At 38.2% G+C, this 20405-nt stretch overlaps 1 protein-coding gene across 1 annotated transcript in view; it reads right to left on the bottom strand.

The window, feature by feature from the left end:
* LOC111570178 (proton myo-inositol cotransporter-like) overlaps nt 1-18951 on the bottom strand; it is a 107187-nt gene extending 88236 nt beyond the window's left edge. The window contains exon 1 of the mRNA XM_023272791.3: nt 18152-18951. Within this exon, the coding sequence (XP_023128559.2) occupies nt 18152-18743 (592 nt within the window). The 5' untranslated portion in view covers nt 18744-18951. The remainder of the gene's footprint in view (nt 1-18151) is intronic.
* Nucleotides 18952-20405: the final 1454 nt, after the last annotated feature.

The raw sequence follows: 20405 nt of genomic DNA, 5'->3' as shown, positions 1-20405 counted from the left end.
CCTGAACGACCGCCATGACTACGTGGCTACCCGTTGCTGTGGAAACCACTCGCAGCCGCACTGTCTCCAAGCGGGCACCACACTGTGGCTGCTCTGGGAAGACAAATCGATAACCGAGAAAGAAGAGGAAGAGGGGTTTTTTTCCACCCTTTTTTTTTTTTTTTTTTTTTTTACAAGATCTGAGGAGAGAGAAGAAAGAGATTTGGGAAAAGAAAATCACCATCATCGAGGTTTCAAAGGAATCCAGACAGAGTTTTCACACCTGAAGGGCTTTCATGCTGACAGTCCTCTCCTTCAAGAGCCTCCTCTGTGTTGAAAAGGATCATAACAGGTCACAAAGAACGCCAAAAACTCGGGTTGGGCAAATATTTTACAACAACAAATTCAGAGGTGCTGCTTGATGAACAAATATATTCAGTTCTTCCACTACAAAGATTACTTTGGTGGCACTTTATTAGACTTAACTGGTACTGCACTGCATAAAAAATAAAATAAAAAAATCCTAGTTTTTAAATTAAACATCTTGAAAATTCTTTTTGTTTTACAGATTTTCACAGTTGTGGCAAATTACAGATAATGACTAGAAAAATACAGGAAAAATATCAATAATGTCCACATAACATATAGACACACATTTGACTCTGCAAATCTTTTCACTGTATTTTAATCCGCAAAAATATTGTTTTACAGAAATTTTCATTATTTGTAACAAAAAAGATGTATATTAAAGAATAAAAAGTGGTGAATAGTTGTTTTTTTTACCGATAATTTGCAGATTTGCCATGTTTTGCTAAATTAAAGATATTATCTCGTAAAATCAGAAAGAATCACAGAGAAAAAGCATTAATATCCAAACACACAAACAAACTGCGCATAATGTCCATATAAAAAATCTCTTGGTTCATTTACAACACATGACTGTAAAATTGCAGTTTTACTTTATGTGAATCAGCTACAAAAAAAATCTTTATCAAAACTTAAATTGTGATTTATCATCAAAATCCTTTTATTCTACAAGTGTAATTTAAAAATTCACCAAATAGATGAATAAATAAACTATCTGTGCTCAGATTTAGGAAAAACAACAAAAATCTTTGCTCCTCAGTGCAAATGACAAATTCTGACTAATTTAGCTGCATTCCAAAAAATCACTAACTTTTCAGCAGAACTCGGCTGAACTGCAAGAGATTCAACTTAGTTTTTTATAATTTATGACATTTTAGCTGCACAAAAGGCATTTATGAGCTCTGCGTTTGCCATCGTTCTACCTTCTTCGTCGTTCTGTTTCCTAGAGGTCCAGGACTTTATATTGTAGTAAAAATGAGGCCATGGTGAGTAAAAATATAAAACTGCTTGGGGTTCACAGGGCTAAATTAATGCAAAATAACAGGTCAGAGGACAGATCTCCAACTGGCTTTAATGAGAACTTTTCCCACCTACTTGTCTCTTTTATTAGACAGATTTAATGATTCATTTGAATAAAGCTTCCTCCACCTCCAACCAACTTTAAATCAAATTTCAATTCTGCTTATTCACAAGAAAGATAAGAACCTCGAAGATCGAAGCAGCTGGAGTCCAATGAGTTTGTTATTCGGATGTAAAGCCTCGAGCCAAGATCTTAGCGAGCCGTTTGGATCTTTGCCTGCCAGATATAATTTCTGAAGATCAAACCGAGTTTGTTAGAGGACGCCAATTATCGTCTAATATTAGAAGATATCGTGCTTTCTCTCAACACTTTCCCAGGGAACCAAAATCTCAGCCAGTCTCTCCTAGAAAGCTCTCACTGCTTTTGCTTCGCTCAGAGCTCATGGAATAATTCTACTACGGTGGAAAAGCCTGAATCCACCTTTAACACATCCTGGCCAAGTGATTTAACATATTTTCTGTCATTAGAAAAGGTGAAATATTCATTAAGGGGTTCATTTGCCAATTTCTGCAAAAAGATGGCAGCCAATTATGTCGTATGTGAAAACTCTGGACCTCATCTGACTCTCACTGCCTCCATTCTGCTTTTTAATTGCACTTCCTTCCCCATTTTAGTTCAATTTATTTCACTTTTCGTGTATGTGTTATATGTATTTTTTAGTTTTATGTTTGTGTTGTTGGAGAATGGTGCTGCTTAACTTTAGTTTTACTCATTCCAACCTGAAAAATGTGGAAAAAAATAATATTGAAAAGCAGAGTTACACCTTATATCAAAGCATTTCCTAAAGGAGAGCATAACATCACAATGTTAACTAAATAAAGACTAATTTGGTTCAGTCTATTCCGTGTCCAGTTGAATGATCAGAGGAAAAAACAGACAAAAACCATCTGCCGATCGCTCCAGCCTGCTGCTCCACCATTTCTGCCTCTTGCATTTTTATTCAAAGTGGTTCCTTGACTGTGCAAACATATCCTATGGATTTAGAGTCGAGTCTTTATCTTTGTTATGGCTAAAAAAGGATTATCATCTGATGTCGGAAATCCGAGATCCAGATCACTGCCGAAATCTAATTAACTGCTCTTTGGCACGAAGCCTGTCTGCTCAGGCCAATTTGACAGAAATCCATTCATGAGCTTCAGAGAGACACTGCTGAAAGGCAGAGACAAGAAAAATCTAACCTCCTACCAAAGGTTACAGCAGAGTTGGGACTCTGGTAAATGAATCATTTCAGCGCTAAGTGCAGCGCAGCATGACATGCAGCATCTGTGACAACAACATGAAGTTTCTGAGTGTTTTTTTGGGTGAGAGGTCTGGAGAAGAAGTGCACCTTGAGAAACTTTCAGTCTGTCTTTAATATTCAGCTGCGGTGGTCGCTGTCTGCTCTGTACTTCAGAAGCATTAGAAGCACTTTCTGCTGCTGCTTAGACGAAGACTTTACTTTTATACTCGATTTTCCAACCCTGCAGATGCAATGAGTCAACTGCTGTATGCACCATCTCAAAATTAGGGCCATGAAAGTTTAGCTGACAATTGATTGTTTTATAAAAGAGTGCAATTCACAATCTAATTGTCTCTTTTTGTTCATTTTTTGCCACTAATGTTTTACATTACACTGGATTAGACCTTTGACTGCCACCATTTTGCTACAAATCTTATCAGTCTCCTTTTTCATTTGGCCTAAAACCATGGTTGCCGTGTTTTACTTCTGCCACAAAATCCATGATGATAATGTCAATAGAGTCTCATTAAAATACAGTTGGTTGGAGATTAAATTTTTTTTAAAAAAATTAAGGGCACCCAACAGGTAAAAAGCGATGTTAAAATAGGGCTTAAAATACAACATTTTGTTTTGTTCAGCTGTTTTCATTCAAGTGGGCTTTTTCTGCTTGGTAAGTTTGTAGAATTTTGCACAGAAAAGCTAGAAAACAATAAAGGAAAGCGCAAAACCCAAAAAGGATAACAAAAGACAAAGGACAAGGACAAACAAAAATGTGGCAAAATGGCAAAAATTTATATAATTCTAATACAACAGTTAAAGTCACGAGTTACGTGAAAGCAACTGTTGAAAGAAGCTCTTATTAAATCTTGAATTGAGTTTGCAGGAAGCATGTAGGAGACTCTGAAGTCAACTGCAAGAAAGTTCTGTGGTCTGATGAGATCAAAATGTAGCTGTTTAGTCATCAGACTACACACTAAACACTGCACAACATCCCAAACACACCATCCCCACTGTGAAGCACGGTGGTGGCAGCATCATGGTGTGAAGCATGGTGGTGGCAGCATCATGGTGTGAAGCATGGTGGTGGCAGCATCATGGTGTGAAGCATGGTGGTGGCAGCATCATGGTGTGAAGCATGGTGGTGGCAGCATCATGGTGTAAAGCATGGTGGTGGCAGCATCATGATGTGAAGCATGGTGGTGACAGCATCATGATGTGAAGCATGGTGGTGGCAGCATCATGATGTGAAGCATGGTGGTGGCAGCATCATGATGTGAAACATGGTGGTGGCAGCATCATGATGTGAAGCATGGTGGTGGCAGCATCATGATGTGAAACATGGTGGTGGCAGCATCATGATGTGAAGCAAAATGAGGTAAAATTTTGATGCCCAGATGTGCAAGGCTGATTGAGACATATCTACACAATGGTGTAACTGTGGCCAAAGGTGCATTTACTAAATACTGATTTGAAGGGGGTAAATACGTACAGTCACTAGTTTTACATTTTTTATTTAGAAATCTGTCTTCACTCGGACATGAACGAGTCTTTCTCTGTAAATTCTTGTCAGAAAGCCAAATTATATTGACCATTACTCAACGCTAAAATGCAATAAAATGAGAAAACATCTGTACTTTTTAAAGGCACCATAAGTAAACTGAGTTCCTTCAGGGGGGCGAGATTTTCCAGTAAAAGTCCTATTTATTTTTGCTGCAATATAAGTTAACTGGCAGTTGGAAACTTTCCAGGCTTAAATGAACATGAAACTCAATAAATCATCAGTACAGAAGATGTGTTAGCATATGTGCTTCTTGCTTTGATAAAGAGATAAAAAGCTGTAGACCTTTAACAGTGGGGAAACAGGTACTCTTTTAATAAACCTGATGAAACATTTAGCAGTTTAGAACAGGTCGCATTGGGGTTGCAATCAAATAGTCTTATTTCTGCTTAGAAAGCTGCCAAACTGAGTGAAATGACCTGGAAACTTGGTATATGAGGGGCAGCCATGATAAGAGCTAGCGGAATCCTTTAAATGCTAAAGAAAGGTCCTTCATTTCTTATCTGCTTGTGCATAAGGTACACCAATCCATGCTGTATAAACAGTGAGATAAGAAAGCCCCATTCCAGCAACATGAAAAATGATGCAACATCCACGACCACCATCCACCAATGGATGATTACATTCAAGTCTAGTCTGACTCCTAACACCACTTTTGTGATTTTGTATGTTCTCCTGAATTCTCTTTCACATTTCTCTATGACTTCTTCCATTGAAGTCAAGAAAAAGTCTTTCGGAAAGGCCAGGGTCCATTTTTTTGGCAAACTGACCACACACCTCACATTCTTAAGTCTTCTATACAGCAGTGGTTGTAAAGATTCATGAATTATGTTATGTCACCAGAACAACCAAACTGAAAAAGAGCATTTTATATCACGATATCTATCAAGTTTGAATGCAATGATTAAGCAGCAGACTGTTTTTACATCCCAACCTAAAAAGAAAACACCAAAAGCCATCCAATCTGTTTTAATACCATCTGACAGCTGAATTGTGACTGTGTATTTGCACTGTTTGCATACTTAGCTTAACCTTATGCAGATGCACACACAGACCGTTTCCGCAAACCTCACATAAACAGGATTATTATCTGCTTTAATGCCTTTATCTACATTCACCTCATACTGCCAGACTCCGTCCTCTATCTTCGCTCAGCTACTTTCCCCTCCTTATTCCCCTGGTTATCTGTTTTAGCCTTATAGATAGATATATATCATGCGCTTATCGCCGTTCAAACCCAACCTGCTGCTACAGACGGGTTGACCATCCTCCTGCCGGTGAGATACCACAGCTGAAGATGATGCATTTAGTGAGTAATGGATCATTTCACATCCTGCTGCAGCTGGCGACAGGGAAAATATGTTAGAGTACAATAATACATTATAGGCCAGTAGAAAGATTCAGTTTAGTTTATTGGCAATCTAAAATAAAGTGTTTAAAGCTCAGAGTCTCAAGAATCCAGCTTCACAGTTGGTTTATTCAGTGGCTTTTAAACTGCTCATGCTGTTGCTTTGCCTATGTTAAATATTCTGACTTTATTTCAGTGATGCAGCTGTTCCCTAATTACTTAACTAAACAGTCTTATTGGTTAACCAGCTAATCAATGTGGCAAATGGGTTTACTTTTGGTGGACTCGGAGACAAGGACAAAAAGATTTATGTAAACCTGAAGTTTCTTTGGAAAGACACTGTATAAATTGTTTGGTTGGAGTCACGTTTCCCAAAAATCTAAAGCGTAAGCCGCAGTTACAACAGTACTACAATATGAAGTGTCTTTGGAAAGCATCTGAACAGTCACCACACATGGCAGAAGCAGTTTAGATAGCCAGACCCATAGTCAGATTACTTTATGATCATTAAATTAAATCAAGTCTATTTATATAGGGTGTTTTAAAATGCTGACTGAAGTTCTGAACATGTTATAAGAATAAAAGCAAAAAGAAAGTCAGAAAATGGGATAAAAACTTAAAAATCCAACTTATAAATCCAATTATAAAAACAAAATAAATATAAAAAATATATTAAAAAGCGGGCTGTACAGTGGCGTAGTGGTTAGCACTTTCGCCTTGCAGCGAGAAGATCCCTGGTTCACGTCCCAGCTTTCCCGGGATCTTTCTGCATGGAGTTTGCATGTTCTCCCTGTGCATGTGTGGGTTTTCTCCGGGTACTCCAGCTTCCTCCCACAGTCCAAAAATATGCTGAGGTTAATTGATTATTCTAAATTGCCCGTAGGTGTGAATGTGAGAGTGATTGTTTGTCTGTATATGTAGCCCTGTGACAGACTGGCGACCTGTCCAGAGTGTCCCCTGCCTTCGCCTGAGTCAGCTGGGATAGGCTTAAATGAAACTTTCAGAATAAAGCGTTTCTGATGAAATATCACTATTTAAGCTTAGATTTGGTTAATTTTCCAAATCAAATGACACGTCACAAATGAGCGGATCGAGTAACATGAGAAAAGTCCAAAAAACGTCAATTCTCTCAATTCGCTCTGATGATTGGGGTCATTTTGACAGTTTTCTTTGGGGATTCAGAGGATTAATGAGCTGATAACGTCTGAATCTTGCAAACATCAAAGGAAAAGTCACATTTAATTGAAAGGAGGAGGCTGTTCCAAAGTTCTGGAGGTGTCACAGCAAAGGCAGATCTCCCTTAACCACCAGCCTTGACTGTGAAATAGTTTAAAGTAGTTGCTCTGATTATCAAGGTAAAGGCTAGGGAAGCAGACTTTAAACAACTGTTACAGCGCTTGTCAATACATAACTGATCGATCAATAGCACAAAGTAAGTACTACAAACACTATTTTATACACTGATATAGCCACTTCAACAACAACAAACAGACTGTTAACATTACATGATAGTGTGTGTGTGTCCAGGATGTGAGAGTACTGTTTTAGAAGACTTCTGCACATCTGCAATGCTGAATTTTTGCAGGTTGCCATTAACTGTCACAGAAGGCTTTGTCATGGTGCCCATTGCAAGCAAAACCCCCACAATGCTCCCTGCTTGCCAACATATAACTGCCTGTAGTCTGAGTAATTTTGTCTTCTGGTGGCTATGATGTTAAATACAAACAAGATGCATTCTTACATCTCATCAAATAGTAAAAGTCCACCTAGTGGCACAACAAGGTACTACAGTTAATCAACAAAACATTTTCTGACTTGCATGTCCTTCTTTTTTCTGCCATACTGGTAAATGTACTTTTACCAATGAGGCAGAAGAAGCATACCATATGCACACAAACATATTTACAAATTGCACATGATTATAAATTGTGTCTAAATAGCAAAAACATGTGACAAAAGACAATTTTCTTATGTAAAAAAACACAAGGCTGATATATTAAATGCCAAGTGCAGCTCAGTACATCTGGTGCAGAAGATGACCTGTGAGTGATGTAACTGGTAGCAAAGAGTCGAGTGAATTAAATCCACATTTAAGGTCTGCAATGGTAGAAAATGTAACATGAAGTATATTGTTAGCCTTAAGTGCACCAATAAATAAATTTACAACTAAGTATAGAGACACAAAACAACATGCATTTTAGCATCCTTGGTAAGGGCAGAGCAAATAAAAGAGCCTGAAAAGAAATTCTGTATTTACCAGGTAGCAGGGATGCTATTACCGGAGCAGTGATTTCAATTTTTTTGGTTCCAGTTAGGAAACTTCACTGTGACAAATCTTAAAGGTTAAACGTGTAACCGAAGCAAAGTCAAAAGCAAAGCTGAACTTTGTGAGTCTTGAATCCAGATTTTTAAACATGTCAAGGATTCATATTCCTCTGAAGTTCTCTAGTGGAGCTGAAACTGCACTAGAAAAACAAGCAAATTGACTTCATTTTTTGAGGCTACATTTCTTCACTAGACTGCGAGTCTCTTACAAACACTCTCGCCGTGCTCCCTTTCCTCGTTAATGAGCTCTCTATTCAGCACCAGGGACGTCTCCCAACACAAACACAGCCGAAAGTCGCCGTCGGGTCCGGCTCGGCCTCAAAGCGGTAGCGCGGCACACTCGAACAAAGAATCTGTCTGGCGTTGTGAAGGCAGCCTCCAGGCTCCAAGTACAAAGCCGGGGAGTGACTCACTTGATCAGAGGACGAGGGAGATACTTTCCTCAACCCACCGTCACTGTGATCTACCGAAGAGACAAAACAGGACATTCTCTGGTGCTGAGAGGCTGGTTGTGATGGACGGAGCTAATTAGGGGCTAATGGTAGCATCCGTGAAAATGCAAAGCGAGGAAAAAGTCCCCAAGATAAAGTGACTTTCAAATGGATAAGTGGTGTAGGTGGTTGTGCACGGTCTTAATTAAACTCAGTAGAGTTTGCTCGATTTACCAATACAGATTTGTTTGTTGAAAGGCATTTAAAATGGCATAATACACCACACGACTCCAGTTTTCCAGGTTTAATTTAATAACCTCACTTCAAAAACAAAACTCCATTACTTCACGCTCTCATGAATTGATTTTGGAGAATCAAAACGCAGAAATGTCAAGCTGAAAACAACTAATTTTCTAAAAGCTTCACATTTTAGTGATGCGATTGCCACATTACAACAATAATATGCACATAAACTCCTCATTAAGTCTACACTTAGCTTCCGCCTAGTTAAGATGAAGATTGGGTGTTAATTATATAAACCAACCAATTAATTAGCGAGCCTCCGGGTCATAATTAAATGTTATCACAGTGCAATTAGCGGTACTGTTTTCATGCATCTACTGCTACCGAGGACAAAGATATTCAACGTTCGCTACTGCTGGAGAGCTAAGCCAGAAAACATGATTATACACTCACTGTGAGGGCGACAGTGTGTGCTTTTGTCCGAGCAGGTTTCTGTCTATGTGTGAGGGAATTTATTGTGAATGAATAAGCTATCAGAGGCTGCAGGCTCAAAAACAGTCTATGGATGTTTTTTAAAACCTGAAATGTCACTGTTGGTACAAAAAAAGACCATGCTGCATTAAGGAGAGACTCTTAAGAGAGTCTCTTCAATTTTTTATGTGGACATTTACAGTTTGGGGCAGTTTTTTGAGGGTTAACATGCAAATACAACATTTTTTCACCTTTTTACTAGTTATTACCTGTAAGATCTCAAACCTGTCTTCTAAAAATTACGCTAATATACAGCTCAAATGCATTTTCATCTTGAATGGAACAAATTTTGTCCTCAAAAGGTAAGATTGATTAGTAATAAAGACTTCCATTCTGAAGAGACACAATGTCGGTTATGTGTCCCATGTGGGATCATTATACTTCTACTTAAACTTTGCTGTTTGGTTAAGTTTAGACGACACTGTAAAAAAAAAAAAAAACTGGCAGTGTATTTTTTTTTTTTAACAGTGAATACTTTACGATTTTGCTCAAATTATCTATAATTGAATAAAACAGGGAAAATCTCCTTAATATATAATATATATAATCTAATAATGGCAAATATCTACAAAGAATGAATTGTTTTATTTCCATGTAAAAATCCAGATTTTTCATTTATTTATTTTTTGTGGACATTTACATTTATGGCAGTCTTTTTAGGGTTAACAAATACATTTTTTTTTTACTAGTTACTATCTGTAATTTAACAAAGAAGGGAAAATCTCCTTAATATATACTCCCAAATAATGGCAAATATCTGTCAAAAAACATGTTACAGCAAATAGTATAATTTTACAGTCAAACATGGTGAAAGAATGAATTATGATTGATTTATTTGCATTTAAAAATCCAGATTTTTTATGTGGACATTTACACTTTTTGACAGTTTTTTAAAGATTAACATGGAAATACAATTTTTTTCAACTTTTTACTGGTCACTATCTGTAATTTCACAAAAAAAAATTCAAAAAATTTTAGTTAAAATACATTGATTTCTTTACCGTGTAATCTCACTCACTCAGTGTAAACATCTCATATATGACCGGTTTACTGAAAAGGAGAGAAGTAAAGCAATAAGTAATGTTTTTTAATTTTTAGTTTTTAAAGTGCAGTTTCAAGAAAGAAGGTACAACTTGTAGTTTTAATGATCTATAAGCAATATTAGTCATATGAGCAAAATATTACAGTTGCGCTTGTTGGTAAAAGCAGCTAATTTTTTCTGGCATGTCTTGGAGTTACTGGGGGAAAAATACAGCTAAAAACAGTGGATATTTGACTCGGATTCATCAGGAACTCCAAAGGATGTGTATAAGCATGTATTGGATGTGCAGAAAATCAACTGTTTGCTAACCAAAGCTCACTAAAAAAACTGTATAAAACCCAAAGTCAGTGTAGACTTCATCTCACAAAGCCATGGCTAAACATTCTAGCAGATCCTCCCTGCTTTGCTTGGATTAAATTGACAAAATAACTCAGTCAAACATCCAAAGTAGCTACACAGATTTCTCCACTAGGATTAACACATCTTCCTCCAGATATCCTGAAACCCTTTAATTTGATTGAAACCGTCAATAACTTCTTATCAGTCCTGAAAGTCTGGTTCAATGCCGTCTGTCTGCTCACACAAGCAACAGCACGTATCACACAACAGTCCCTCTGCTGAGGGAAAGGTCAGCTCAACAATAACCAGCGAGGAGCGGCGTACTACATGCTTGTGTGTAGAAACACAGAGCATGCTGCTGTATGGCCTTTTCCCGGTTTGACAAACAGCTCCGATGACCTTTTTGGGGCGAGTTCGGTTTAAAAATGCTACGCAGTCGGCTTTTCCCACAGAACTGGAAGTCATGGTAACGTTCAGGTGACGGGCTTGGAGCTGGGATAATTGCACGCGATGAAAAATGTTGCCTTATTAGCGCCTCCAGCAGCTAATTGTGGGGCCAGAATGTGGTTCATTATCAGACTCGTGCATGCTTGGTTAACGATGATCGCTGTATATGGAAAAATGTTTTGATTCTTATAATGAAACAGCAACTTAGAATGTTGCAGCAGAAATGACCCAGTGATTATTTTCCTCCACATATTAGCAATCAGAGCTTGATGTGTAAATGAACATGATGCTGCCACATTTGAAACCTTCATTTCATAATAGAAACAACAATTCCTGACCAATGATTTCCCTCTTTTATGTTAAAATCTTTACAAAAATGTACACTTTCCCCCTTATTTTTCACTATTGATGATTCTAAACAAACACAATGACTAAAATTCTAGATTGTGTGTTCACTAAAACATGCAAAAACATACAGAATGTCAAACTTCCAAACTAAACAGAGAACACAACAAGATGGTGCCATTAAATTCTTACATTGCAGAAGTTGGTGCACAATTTAATCCTTTTCTTTTCTTATATTAATTGGAATTTACATATTAGGCTTCACCCGATGGTCACTTTATTGTTGATAATTTATACCTTGTTGATTACTGTACTTTATAAGTAAGTGATTCATTAAAATATATGTAAAGATATCAAGGAAGCATTGGATGAGCATCCATTCTACATTATTGCATTATTCTACACGTTCTTTTTTGTGAAATTTATTAATTTTTTCTTGTCAAGGCAAGTCCTTATTCCTTTAAACATGTCAATTTATTTCTTCATTTGCAAGTGTTGCTTTTATTAGAATCATTTTCCAGACTGTCTCATGTTCATTTTGGAGGAAGGTTCAATGTTATATAATTGTGTATTCACAATGTTTAAGGTGTTAGACATTTAAAATCAATAAAAACATGTTTAAAAAATAAATAATAGTTAGCAAATAAAGTTACCTAAGCATGTGTATTTACTCTATAGTCTCATAAAACAGAGAAAGAGCATGAAGTGCATCTGAATTTTTTTTAAAATAAAATTTAGATTTTTATATAATTTCCTCAGCAAATATTGCTTCAATCCTACTAAAACCAACAGCATCTTTCATTCTTCCTTTTTTTGTCCCATCCTTGTATTTTATTATATGTAGGCAGCATGCAGCCAGATCCAACAGTTGTGTCAATAGATCAAGCTGGAATGTGGTACATATACATATAAATTAATGTCTATTAGGAAGCACAAGAAAATAATTCACACATTATTTTGTTTTATTTAATTTTATCATTCCGGTGGCTACAGCCAGAGTTGTACTTCTTCCTAAGATTGAGTTTTTTGTGTCTGATTAAAACAAACAACCTGTGAAAAAGACATGAAAAAGTCATCACCTGTCAGAATTTGCAGAAGCCATCTTGTTCTGCAGTTTATAGAGGAAACAGGCCCCAAAAGCAGCGGCTGTATGTGTCATGTGATTAGGTGTGATCTCTGATATGATTGGACAATGGATCTGTGATGAAATTCAAAGTAATTAAAGTAAATATAGATGGAAACTCAAATGTGTTGCTCAGTTTCAGTGTTGCATGCATCAACAGTGTTTGATTATTCTGACCGTCAGAAGGGGGAGACAAAACTACAGGTTTAATAGCATCTTTCAATCCCCTTTGTCTGTCTTATAAACAACTGGGGATGTCCTGATCAAGGTAATTTTTACCTGACTGATATCTGCACAAATTTCATTTCAAATCCTTCTTTCATATCCACTGCCACACAGCAGTCTTTAAATTGACACATTTTCTTAAAAAATGTGGCATTATTATTCAGAAATGCCACTTAGATATATGTAAGCTATTCCAGTTATTCCTAGCTTGAATTAGCATGTGTACTGGCCGGATGTCATTGACCACCACATAAGACTTTGTCATGGTGCCCCCATTAGTAGCTAAAGCCCCACAATGCTCTCTGCCTGCCAACATAAAAGTGCCCACCTCCTCTGGTTGTTATAATATTAAACAGCAAGAGAATCATTAACCCTTAGATGCATAGATGGGTCAAAAATGAGCCGTTATGGTCATTTGAGAGTAGCAACACCTGGAGGAAAAGAGGGGAAAATTGTCAACAAAATGGATGTTGACATTCTTCTATTGCTGTTTTGTAATATTCTTCTTTTTCAATTATAAAAATGTTCAAAATCTGTTATAAAGTGAACAATAAACATATTTCAAACACAAAATCAATCTTGTGTGGACAAAAATACAATATGAACAATAACACAAATTATTATTCTTAACCAAAAAGACAAAAATGGTATAGAAACACATTGATTCTTATATGGGTCATTTTTCACCCACTTATGGAAGTGTAGGGTCCAATCACTGGTGTATCTAAGGGTTAAGCAGGTCATTAAGCACCATAGGCACCAAATACTTTGCCATGGTGCCCCTTTATTTGGTAAACCCCTGCTATGATCTTAGCTTGCCATCAGGAAACTACCTGCCTCCTCTGGTCGCTACAGTATTAAATGGTAAGAAGGTCCACCTGGTGGCACAAACAGGTACTATAGCTAATCTACAATATTTTAAGCTTGTATTATCAAGGAAAAAGGAATCAGCAATTACAAAATATTAAATGACGAACATCGGATTACATACAAAAAAGAAAACAACTTGATCTCGAGAGATAACCTCCTTCCTTCCTTAGTCCACTGATGGTATCGTCAATAACATTTCTCAGACTTCAGAGAGTTTTCACAAGTTAAGTACTACTTCATGCACAATCCAAAATGTGACAAAAATTGACTGGATGTAAGAGGACATGAAGAATGGGATTTAAGAAATGTGCAGATTCAAATTTGGGGTGGAGAATTTCATCAACACGCTGTTATTGTGCAAAATTAGCACAGTAAAGTCTAATTTATTATGTTAACTACTCAGAACGACACTTTCAGTTTATTTTAATCGCACAGTGTTGCAGCCATCTGCTGTCATTAACTGACCCCTTCCTCAACCTTGTTTTCATAAAGCTCCCTGTAACTCGTCTAAGTAATTGCAGAGAGAAATTTGGAGAATTACAGTACAATAATATAAAAAAATAAGAGAAAAGAGAGCAGCCAGAGTTGTCATGGTTACACATCTAGCCTGTGCCTAAGAATCATTGTGGTACAAAGAAAGGCTAATATAAGATTTATGAGATTTTTTTTTTTCCAATGGTATCCTTCTCACAGTGCTGCAGAATATACAGAAATCATTTGCCACATTTCTCATGCTTTGTCAATCCCTGATGCGCTTCACCCTTTACTGGAGGAAAAACAGCTGCTACAGACTGAAACAAGCTGCATGGTTCGCCACAGGAAACAAGGTTTAACTTAGGAGATGAAGGGTACTATAGGAGTCAATGAGATCTGTACCACAACATAAGATTCATAGGTTAGCGAGGTATGCTCAGTATAAAGTCAGAGTTTTCAGTGTCACAAATGTGGTTCGCCTTTGACCTGCTACATCACCATGGTAACGGATGCTGCACAGCTACAGAGTTCTTGTTCAGACTTTGGGATTTAAATCATTTGTAACAAAGTGCCACCTTTTCACTGATTCATTTCCTGACTGTATTCTCCCCGAGCGACCCAGATTCTCAACTGAGGGAATCCGTTATATTTGCAAACCTGTTCAGCTGCACATTAGTAGTATCGGTTGCAGGAAACAGACTGCTAAATATCCAAAATGATATAAAATTGAGGGAGCTGTTGATTGCATATTGGCAAAACCTCACCGAATCTCTAAAATGACTCAAAACATGTCCAAAATAACACAAAACCTTAGCAAAAGTACTCAGAACTAATCAAAAAAATTACTCAAAATTGACCAAAGGTGACTCAGAAAATTTCCAAAATGACTTGAAACTTGTGGAACCTGATGATGGCAGAGTGGAAAAACTTCTATGTGTCCATATAGGGGAGGAATCAAGCTGTGGGGCTAGAACTAATCAACCTGCAGCTCTGATAAACATTCTGGAGATGCTGTTTTACCTCCAACATCAGCCGTTTAGACCATTTTGTGCAGAGAAAAGTCAAATTATGCAGCTTTTTTGTGGAGCATGCACAGAGCCTTACAAGAAAATCTAAAAGTGGATAACCACCATCATTATACCAGTTATCTCTGTTTGGGGTTTGGGTATTTTTCATGTAAACTAATGCAAAGAAAACCCAACTAAGTTAAATTTACATCATAATAAACCTCTCAGACCCCAATGAGCAAATATGGAAGTTCCTAAAATCAAAGCAAATATTACTTTCACTTCCTGACCTTCTTGATTAAAATATCTTTTACAGCCAAAAGACAAATTCAAACACACTTCAAGGCCTCTACATATAATAACATGCACTGCAAAGTAACTAAAAGTAAAGTCATCGACTCAAATTCAATATAGTTTTTGTCAAATTCTGCAAATTTCTCCTCACAGTCTGCTAGCCGTCTGTTCTGTGTTTGCACCAGAAAAACGCCCAATATTTGTACACAGCTCTGGCTGTGTCAATGGTAAGCAAACAAAGTGGCTCAGATGGATCCACAAAACATCATTCTAGCATATCTCTTGTACAATCTAGGTTTTGATTCTTGTGCACAAGACAGAGAGAAAGGGAAGGAAAGAGTAGCTGGAGGGCAATAGAATGATACTAATAACTATCTTAATATGCTAACTAGCCACATATCAACAATCTTCCTCCAGAATCACAGATTCCTCCGACACAGATGGAAGTTTTCTCTGTATATTCCTTTAAATCAGTGCCTCTCCAACAGTAATTCTCTCCCATTTTCCCACCTGGCAGGAAATAAACCAAGAAACCTTTCATCATCTTCACTTTCACAACGTCTGATAAACATATGGAAATTATAGCATAGCTGGGCCGTAATCACACAAGAAGAATCTAAATTGTAGCCATTTATCACTACAATCCTACTAAGAGGCAAGTAATAAAGGGGTTCAGTTTGTAGAAGGAGTACACATGGAGCTCTGCACTTCAGCCAGGTATATTTATTAAAGAATTAAGCTTCCTCTCTGACCCCTGTGGTTGACTAAGGAGAGAAAATGCTCTGCAGTTCCTCCACGTATCACTGAGAAACAGCGCTAACTACTCTCAAAGGAGGCGGTGGACGAGCGCTGAGCCTTGAAATCCAGTTTTCACAGCCTTTTCCCACAGAGGACACAACTCATGACTAACATCAGCTGCTATAAATAATGTTGTGCGCATTGAATTCTGATCAATAGGCTCATTGCATGGAAAAGCATGCCTGGAGTGAAGGCAGGAACATGCAGAGAGAGGGATGATTCAAGAGAGGAGAAAGCCCAGAGTGAACGTTTCTCATGAAAGAGAGGAAGGAAGGAAGGAAGGAGTGGAAAGGGAATGTGTGAAGGTGGAGATTTAGAGGAGGAAGCAGATAATCGGATAAATGAAATTCTGACAGACGAAGTTAGTGACACTGAAACTCTTCTATACACTTTGTAGGTTTATCCTGGCTTCCTTTGGGCATGCTGGGATGATATTTATCCCTCAGCATGAGTTCTTCCTTTGTCATTTGAAGGTTGCATATGGTGAAAACTCCTTATTTTTGTGTGTTCTGGTTGTAATAAGCTTAAAAATGTAAAGAAAATTGGCTGTCAGGTCAGAAAACATTTACCTCAACCCCCTCTACAACTAGATATCCTCAAAGTTTTATGAGCCAGTAGGAATTCTACTCAGCTTCTCTGCTCCAAATGAGAAACCAGTACTCATCGGCTCAAACTTTGAACAATCCTGCCCCCTCACTGTCTGCTGCTTGTGATTTGAGCCAGAATGAACAGCTTTCTAGAGCTGATTCTGCTAACTTTTAAATGTCTCTGCAACAAAAAAAAGCACCATAAACATTCTACTGTTGGCTGCAAGAGTGAACACAAGTCTTCATGCACTCCCAGCATCTGATGAACTGAAGATTCAGTGGATTACTTTTATCATTGATGGCAATGTCACTGCAACAATGAGAACATTTTTAGTGTTAGCATGTTCTGCAGCTAATGTAGCTAATGTTAGCTTTGACTGAAGTCTGAGCTCTGTGGCAGCTGTCATGCTAATGGACATGTAGAGAGATGACTGAAATTTCAAGAGCAATTTCAAACCAGTTAAAAGGGAATGGGTGGGTTACTGCTGTTTACTTCTCTCCTGCTCTCTGTGCTCACATATACTGTATTTTAACACAGCCAAATTCCCAATAAAGCTGTTTTCATTTACATGCATTTCCATTTCTGTTATCACATAACAGTACAGATTTGAAATAGTGACTGAAATGCAGCCTATTAAAACTACATTTTAACCAGCAGTCACTTCAGAGGCATTTATGAGCTGAATTACGGATTTTAACTACAATGTTGTCTGACAAATTCACCAAATACGTCTTAAAAACAACTGCTGTGCTGTGAATTCTGCAATTTTTCAGTGAAAATAATTATTCAGAAAGAAACAAAAAGTGATGGAAAGTCCTGGTGTCACACACTTATCCAGTGGTGTTTGGTCAACTGTTTCGCTCCATGTTCTCAACAGAGTTTTCTTCCTGAAGGGGGCGTGGACAGCACCTACTAGCTACATTTAAAGCTATAAACACTGAAACAGGCCATTTAGAACAAAACCAGGAAGTATACAGTCATGGTGAAAACATTGAAAGACACATTCGGAGGCACATGAGACTTTCATTAAATATTGGATATTTAATGTCACCAGCCAAATCTGATAATAATCATAATGATGATGATAATAAACACAGCAAGTTATCTTAATCACCAGTAGCAGAGGGCCATGCTGTGTAATTAGAAGCTGTGAATAATTGCAAACATCAGGGCTGAGACAGGGAGAGAGAAAGCAGCAAAAAAGGGAAATTAAAGTTGGAAGATCTGTGACTTCAAGGCCCACTTAAAATGATTTTGACCTCTGAACTCTCTACTGGAGAGCACATGAAGGGGGATGTTAAAGCAAAGACCAATAAAGTATCACATTATCTTTAGTGATGAATTCTGGGAGTGCTCCAAGTAACTGCAAATTGTCTTATAGCATTTGTTTTGTAACTGAAAACACAATTAAACTCACTGCAGTTGCTTTTTTAAAAGACTTTCTATACTTTTTATGCGTGTGGCTAAAGCTCCAAACATCGCACCCTGGACGGACTGTGCGTCCTGAGCGCGTCTTACCAAGCCCCACTCCGACGATGATCCTCCCCGCCAGCAGCACCTCTTTCCCGGGCGCGGCGCTCAGCACGATCCCGCCGACGGTGAAGAAGAAGCTGGCGAGCAGGATGCACACCCTGCGCCCGAACAGCCCGTTGAGGAAGCCGCCCAGCAGCGCGGAGAGGGCGGCCGCGGCCACAGTACTTGATATGAGCAGCTCCTGCCACAGTGCGCTCAGCTCCAGCTCCCTCTTCAGCAGGAGCATCGCCCCGGAGATCACCCCGGTGTCGTAGCCGAACAGAAAGCCCCCCAGGGCGGAGAACACGGCCAGGACGTAGACGAACCCCGGCGTGACATCCTGCTGGAACTGCTTGCGGGCAGCCCTCTCCAGGTCGCCGGTGGAGGTGGAGGAGGTGGACGCCGCTGCTGCTGCTGCTGCTGCGGGAGCTCCGGCGGTGGAGGATCCAGCCGATGCGCCCTGGCTGCTGATGCTGGCGCTGGATGGAGCTTTGATGAGACTCCGCTCGCCTCCATCGTTCACTTTCTTCCACCTCTCGCCCATCAGGTTGCTCATACTACGGAGGTTGTAGTCATGGTCGAGCTGCTTTCGCGACATATGGGAAACACAACACAGGACAGGGCTGCTGAGTTCTGTTCTTCCAAGAGAGAAAACACTCAACCAAGTCACCCTCTTTCAACCCTGGAGCCACTTTCAGAGGGGGACAAAAAGTTGCTCTCCAGCCCTTTTGTGCGCGTTCAGGAGCGCATCACATCCCTGTTGGTCCTGATGGGAGAGTTGGAGGAGAGTGGGGAGGAAAAAGGTACGAGAGGAGGAGTGTAGTGGAGCAGCTCGTCACCACCAGCGTCGGCATGACGCAAGGAAATGTTGTTTTGGAAGCGTGCGAGTGAAGAGAGAGAAGGGCATCATTTAAGGAGAGGATTTCACTCTGCTGGGATTCAGTTCAATTGTGACACTTTGCTGCTTCTATTTTTAGCACCCAAGAAGATTAAGCTCAATAAGAAATATAAAATAAAGCAGAAAACAGCACTGGAATATGGCACAGTAAAGATGTGCACATGTAAGCGTTACTTCCACTTTATAAGGATGCTTTATGAAAACAGTGGCAGCGTTTTATTTTTCACGTGTTCTTTTAACCATGTTTGTCCTGCCTCTGGTAAAACTGGAGAACAGCTTCCCCCTGCAGGACTGGCTGCAGTATTACAGCTTTGTGTAGCTCAATAACATCCAAACGAATTGAATGTGCACATTTATTGAGTTGTAACATGTTCTGAATAGCTTTTGTAGACGCATCATGATGAAAAATCCCAAAAGAATCAAGCAGATATAGTGAATTTTAATGCTTTTTTAACTGATAGTTTTGAATCCACAGTCCATCTTCAGATATTAAAGATTCCATCCAGTAATAACAGGCCAAATGTCTTTTTAAATGCCAAAGATTCAGTTGGTCAACTAAAGAATTACATCTATGTTAAATTTTAGAAACACTGACCTCTTTATTATAATATACAGAAGATAAAATAAACAATTATCCAACACAGAACTGATGACTCCAATCTCAATATGTCCTAAAAAGACTTATTTTATTTTTTTAAACAGATGCTTCTGGCAAAATGGGACATTAAATGCCTTATATTTTTAATTAAAAAGCAAAGAAACTACAGGAGAGGACTAATGCCAAAATTTTAATGTTTTGAAACAGCCATTCAATGCATATACATAATTCAGAAATGAAATACTTGTTTAAACCACTTAAGGCATTTAGCATTTTTGTTCCCTTTCTGTTTATTTGACCCTGGCCTAATTATTATTTTACTTAAAAATATTCATATATATTGTTTCCTTTTTAAAAAATATTATATGCATCTTAGGGGAAGAAGTAAAATAGGGAGAAATTGCGAGTTGGAGCTTTTGTTATTGTGGTAAAACTTTATAAGTAGGTGAGCTACATACGTGTTAGCTTGCAAGCTATTCCAGCAAGATGGTCAAAATGAGTATAGAATTGATTTATAGTCATTTTAAGGCAAAATTAACTTCTTTTTTTTTTTGCTTAGTTAAATACATGTTCAGCAATGTATATGCATTCGTTGAGGGTTATTTTACATATTGTCTGAAAAGATACTCAATGCAAAACTTAACCATCCCAATTTTCCAGGTGATAAATTGATACCAAATATCTGCAACCATCTAAAGGCAAGCTAACACAAACCCCTCTGTATAGGTGAACAAAACGTACAAATGTCCCATCAAAACCATTTC

Source organism: Amphiprion ocellaris, chromosome 21 (genome assembly GCF_022539595.1).
Source record: "Amphiprion ocellaris isolate individual 3 ecotype Okinawa chromosome 21, ASM2253959v1, whole genome shotgun sequence".
Classification (NCBI taxonomy): domain Eukaryota; kingdom Metazoa; phylum Chordata; class Actinopteri; family Pomacentridae; genus Amphiprion; species Amphiprion ocellaris.
Note: the sequence above shows the minus strand (reverse complement) of the source record. Positions and strands in the feature narration are given on the sequence as shown.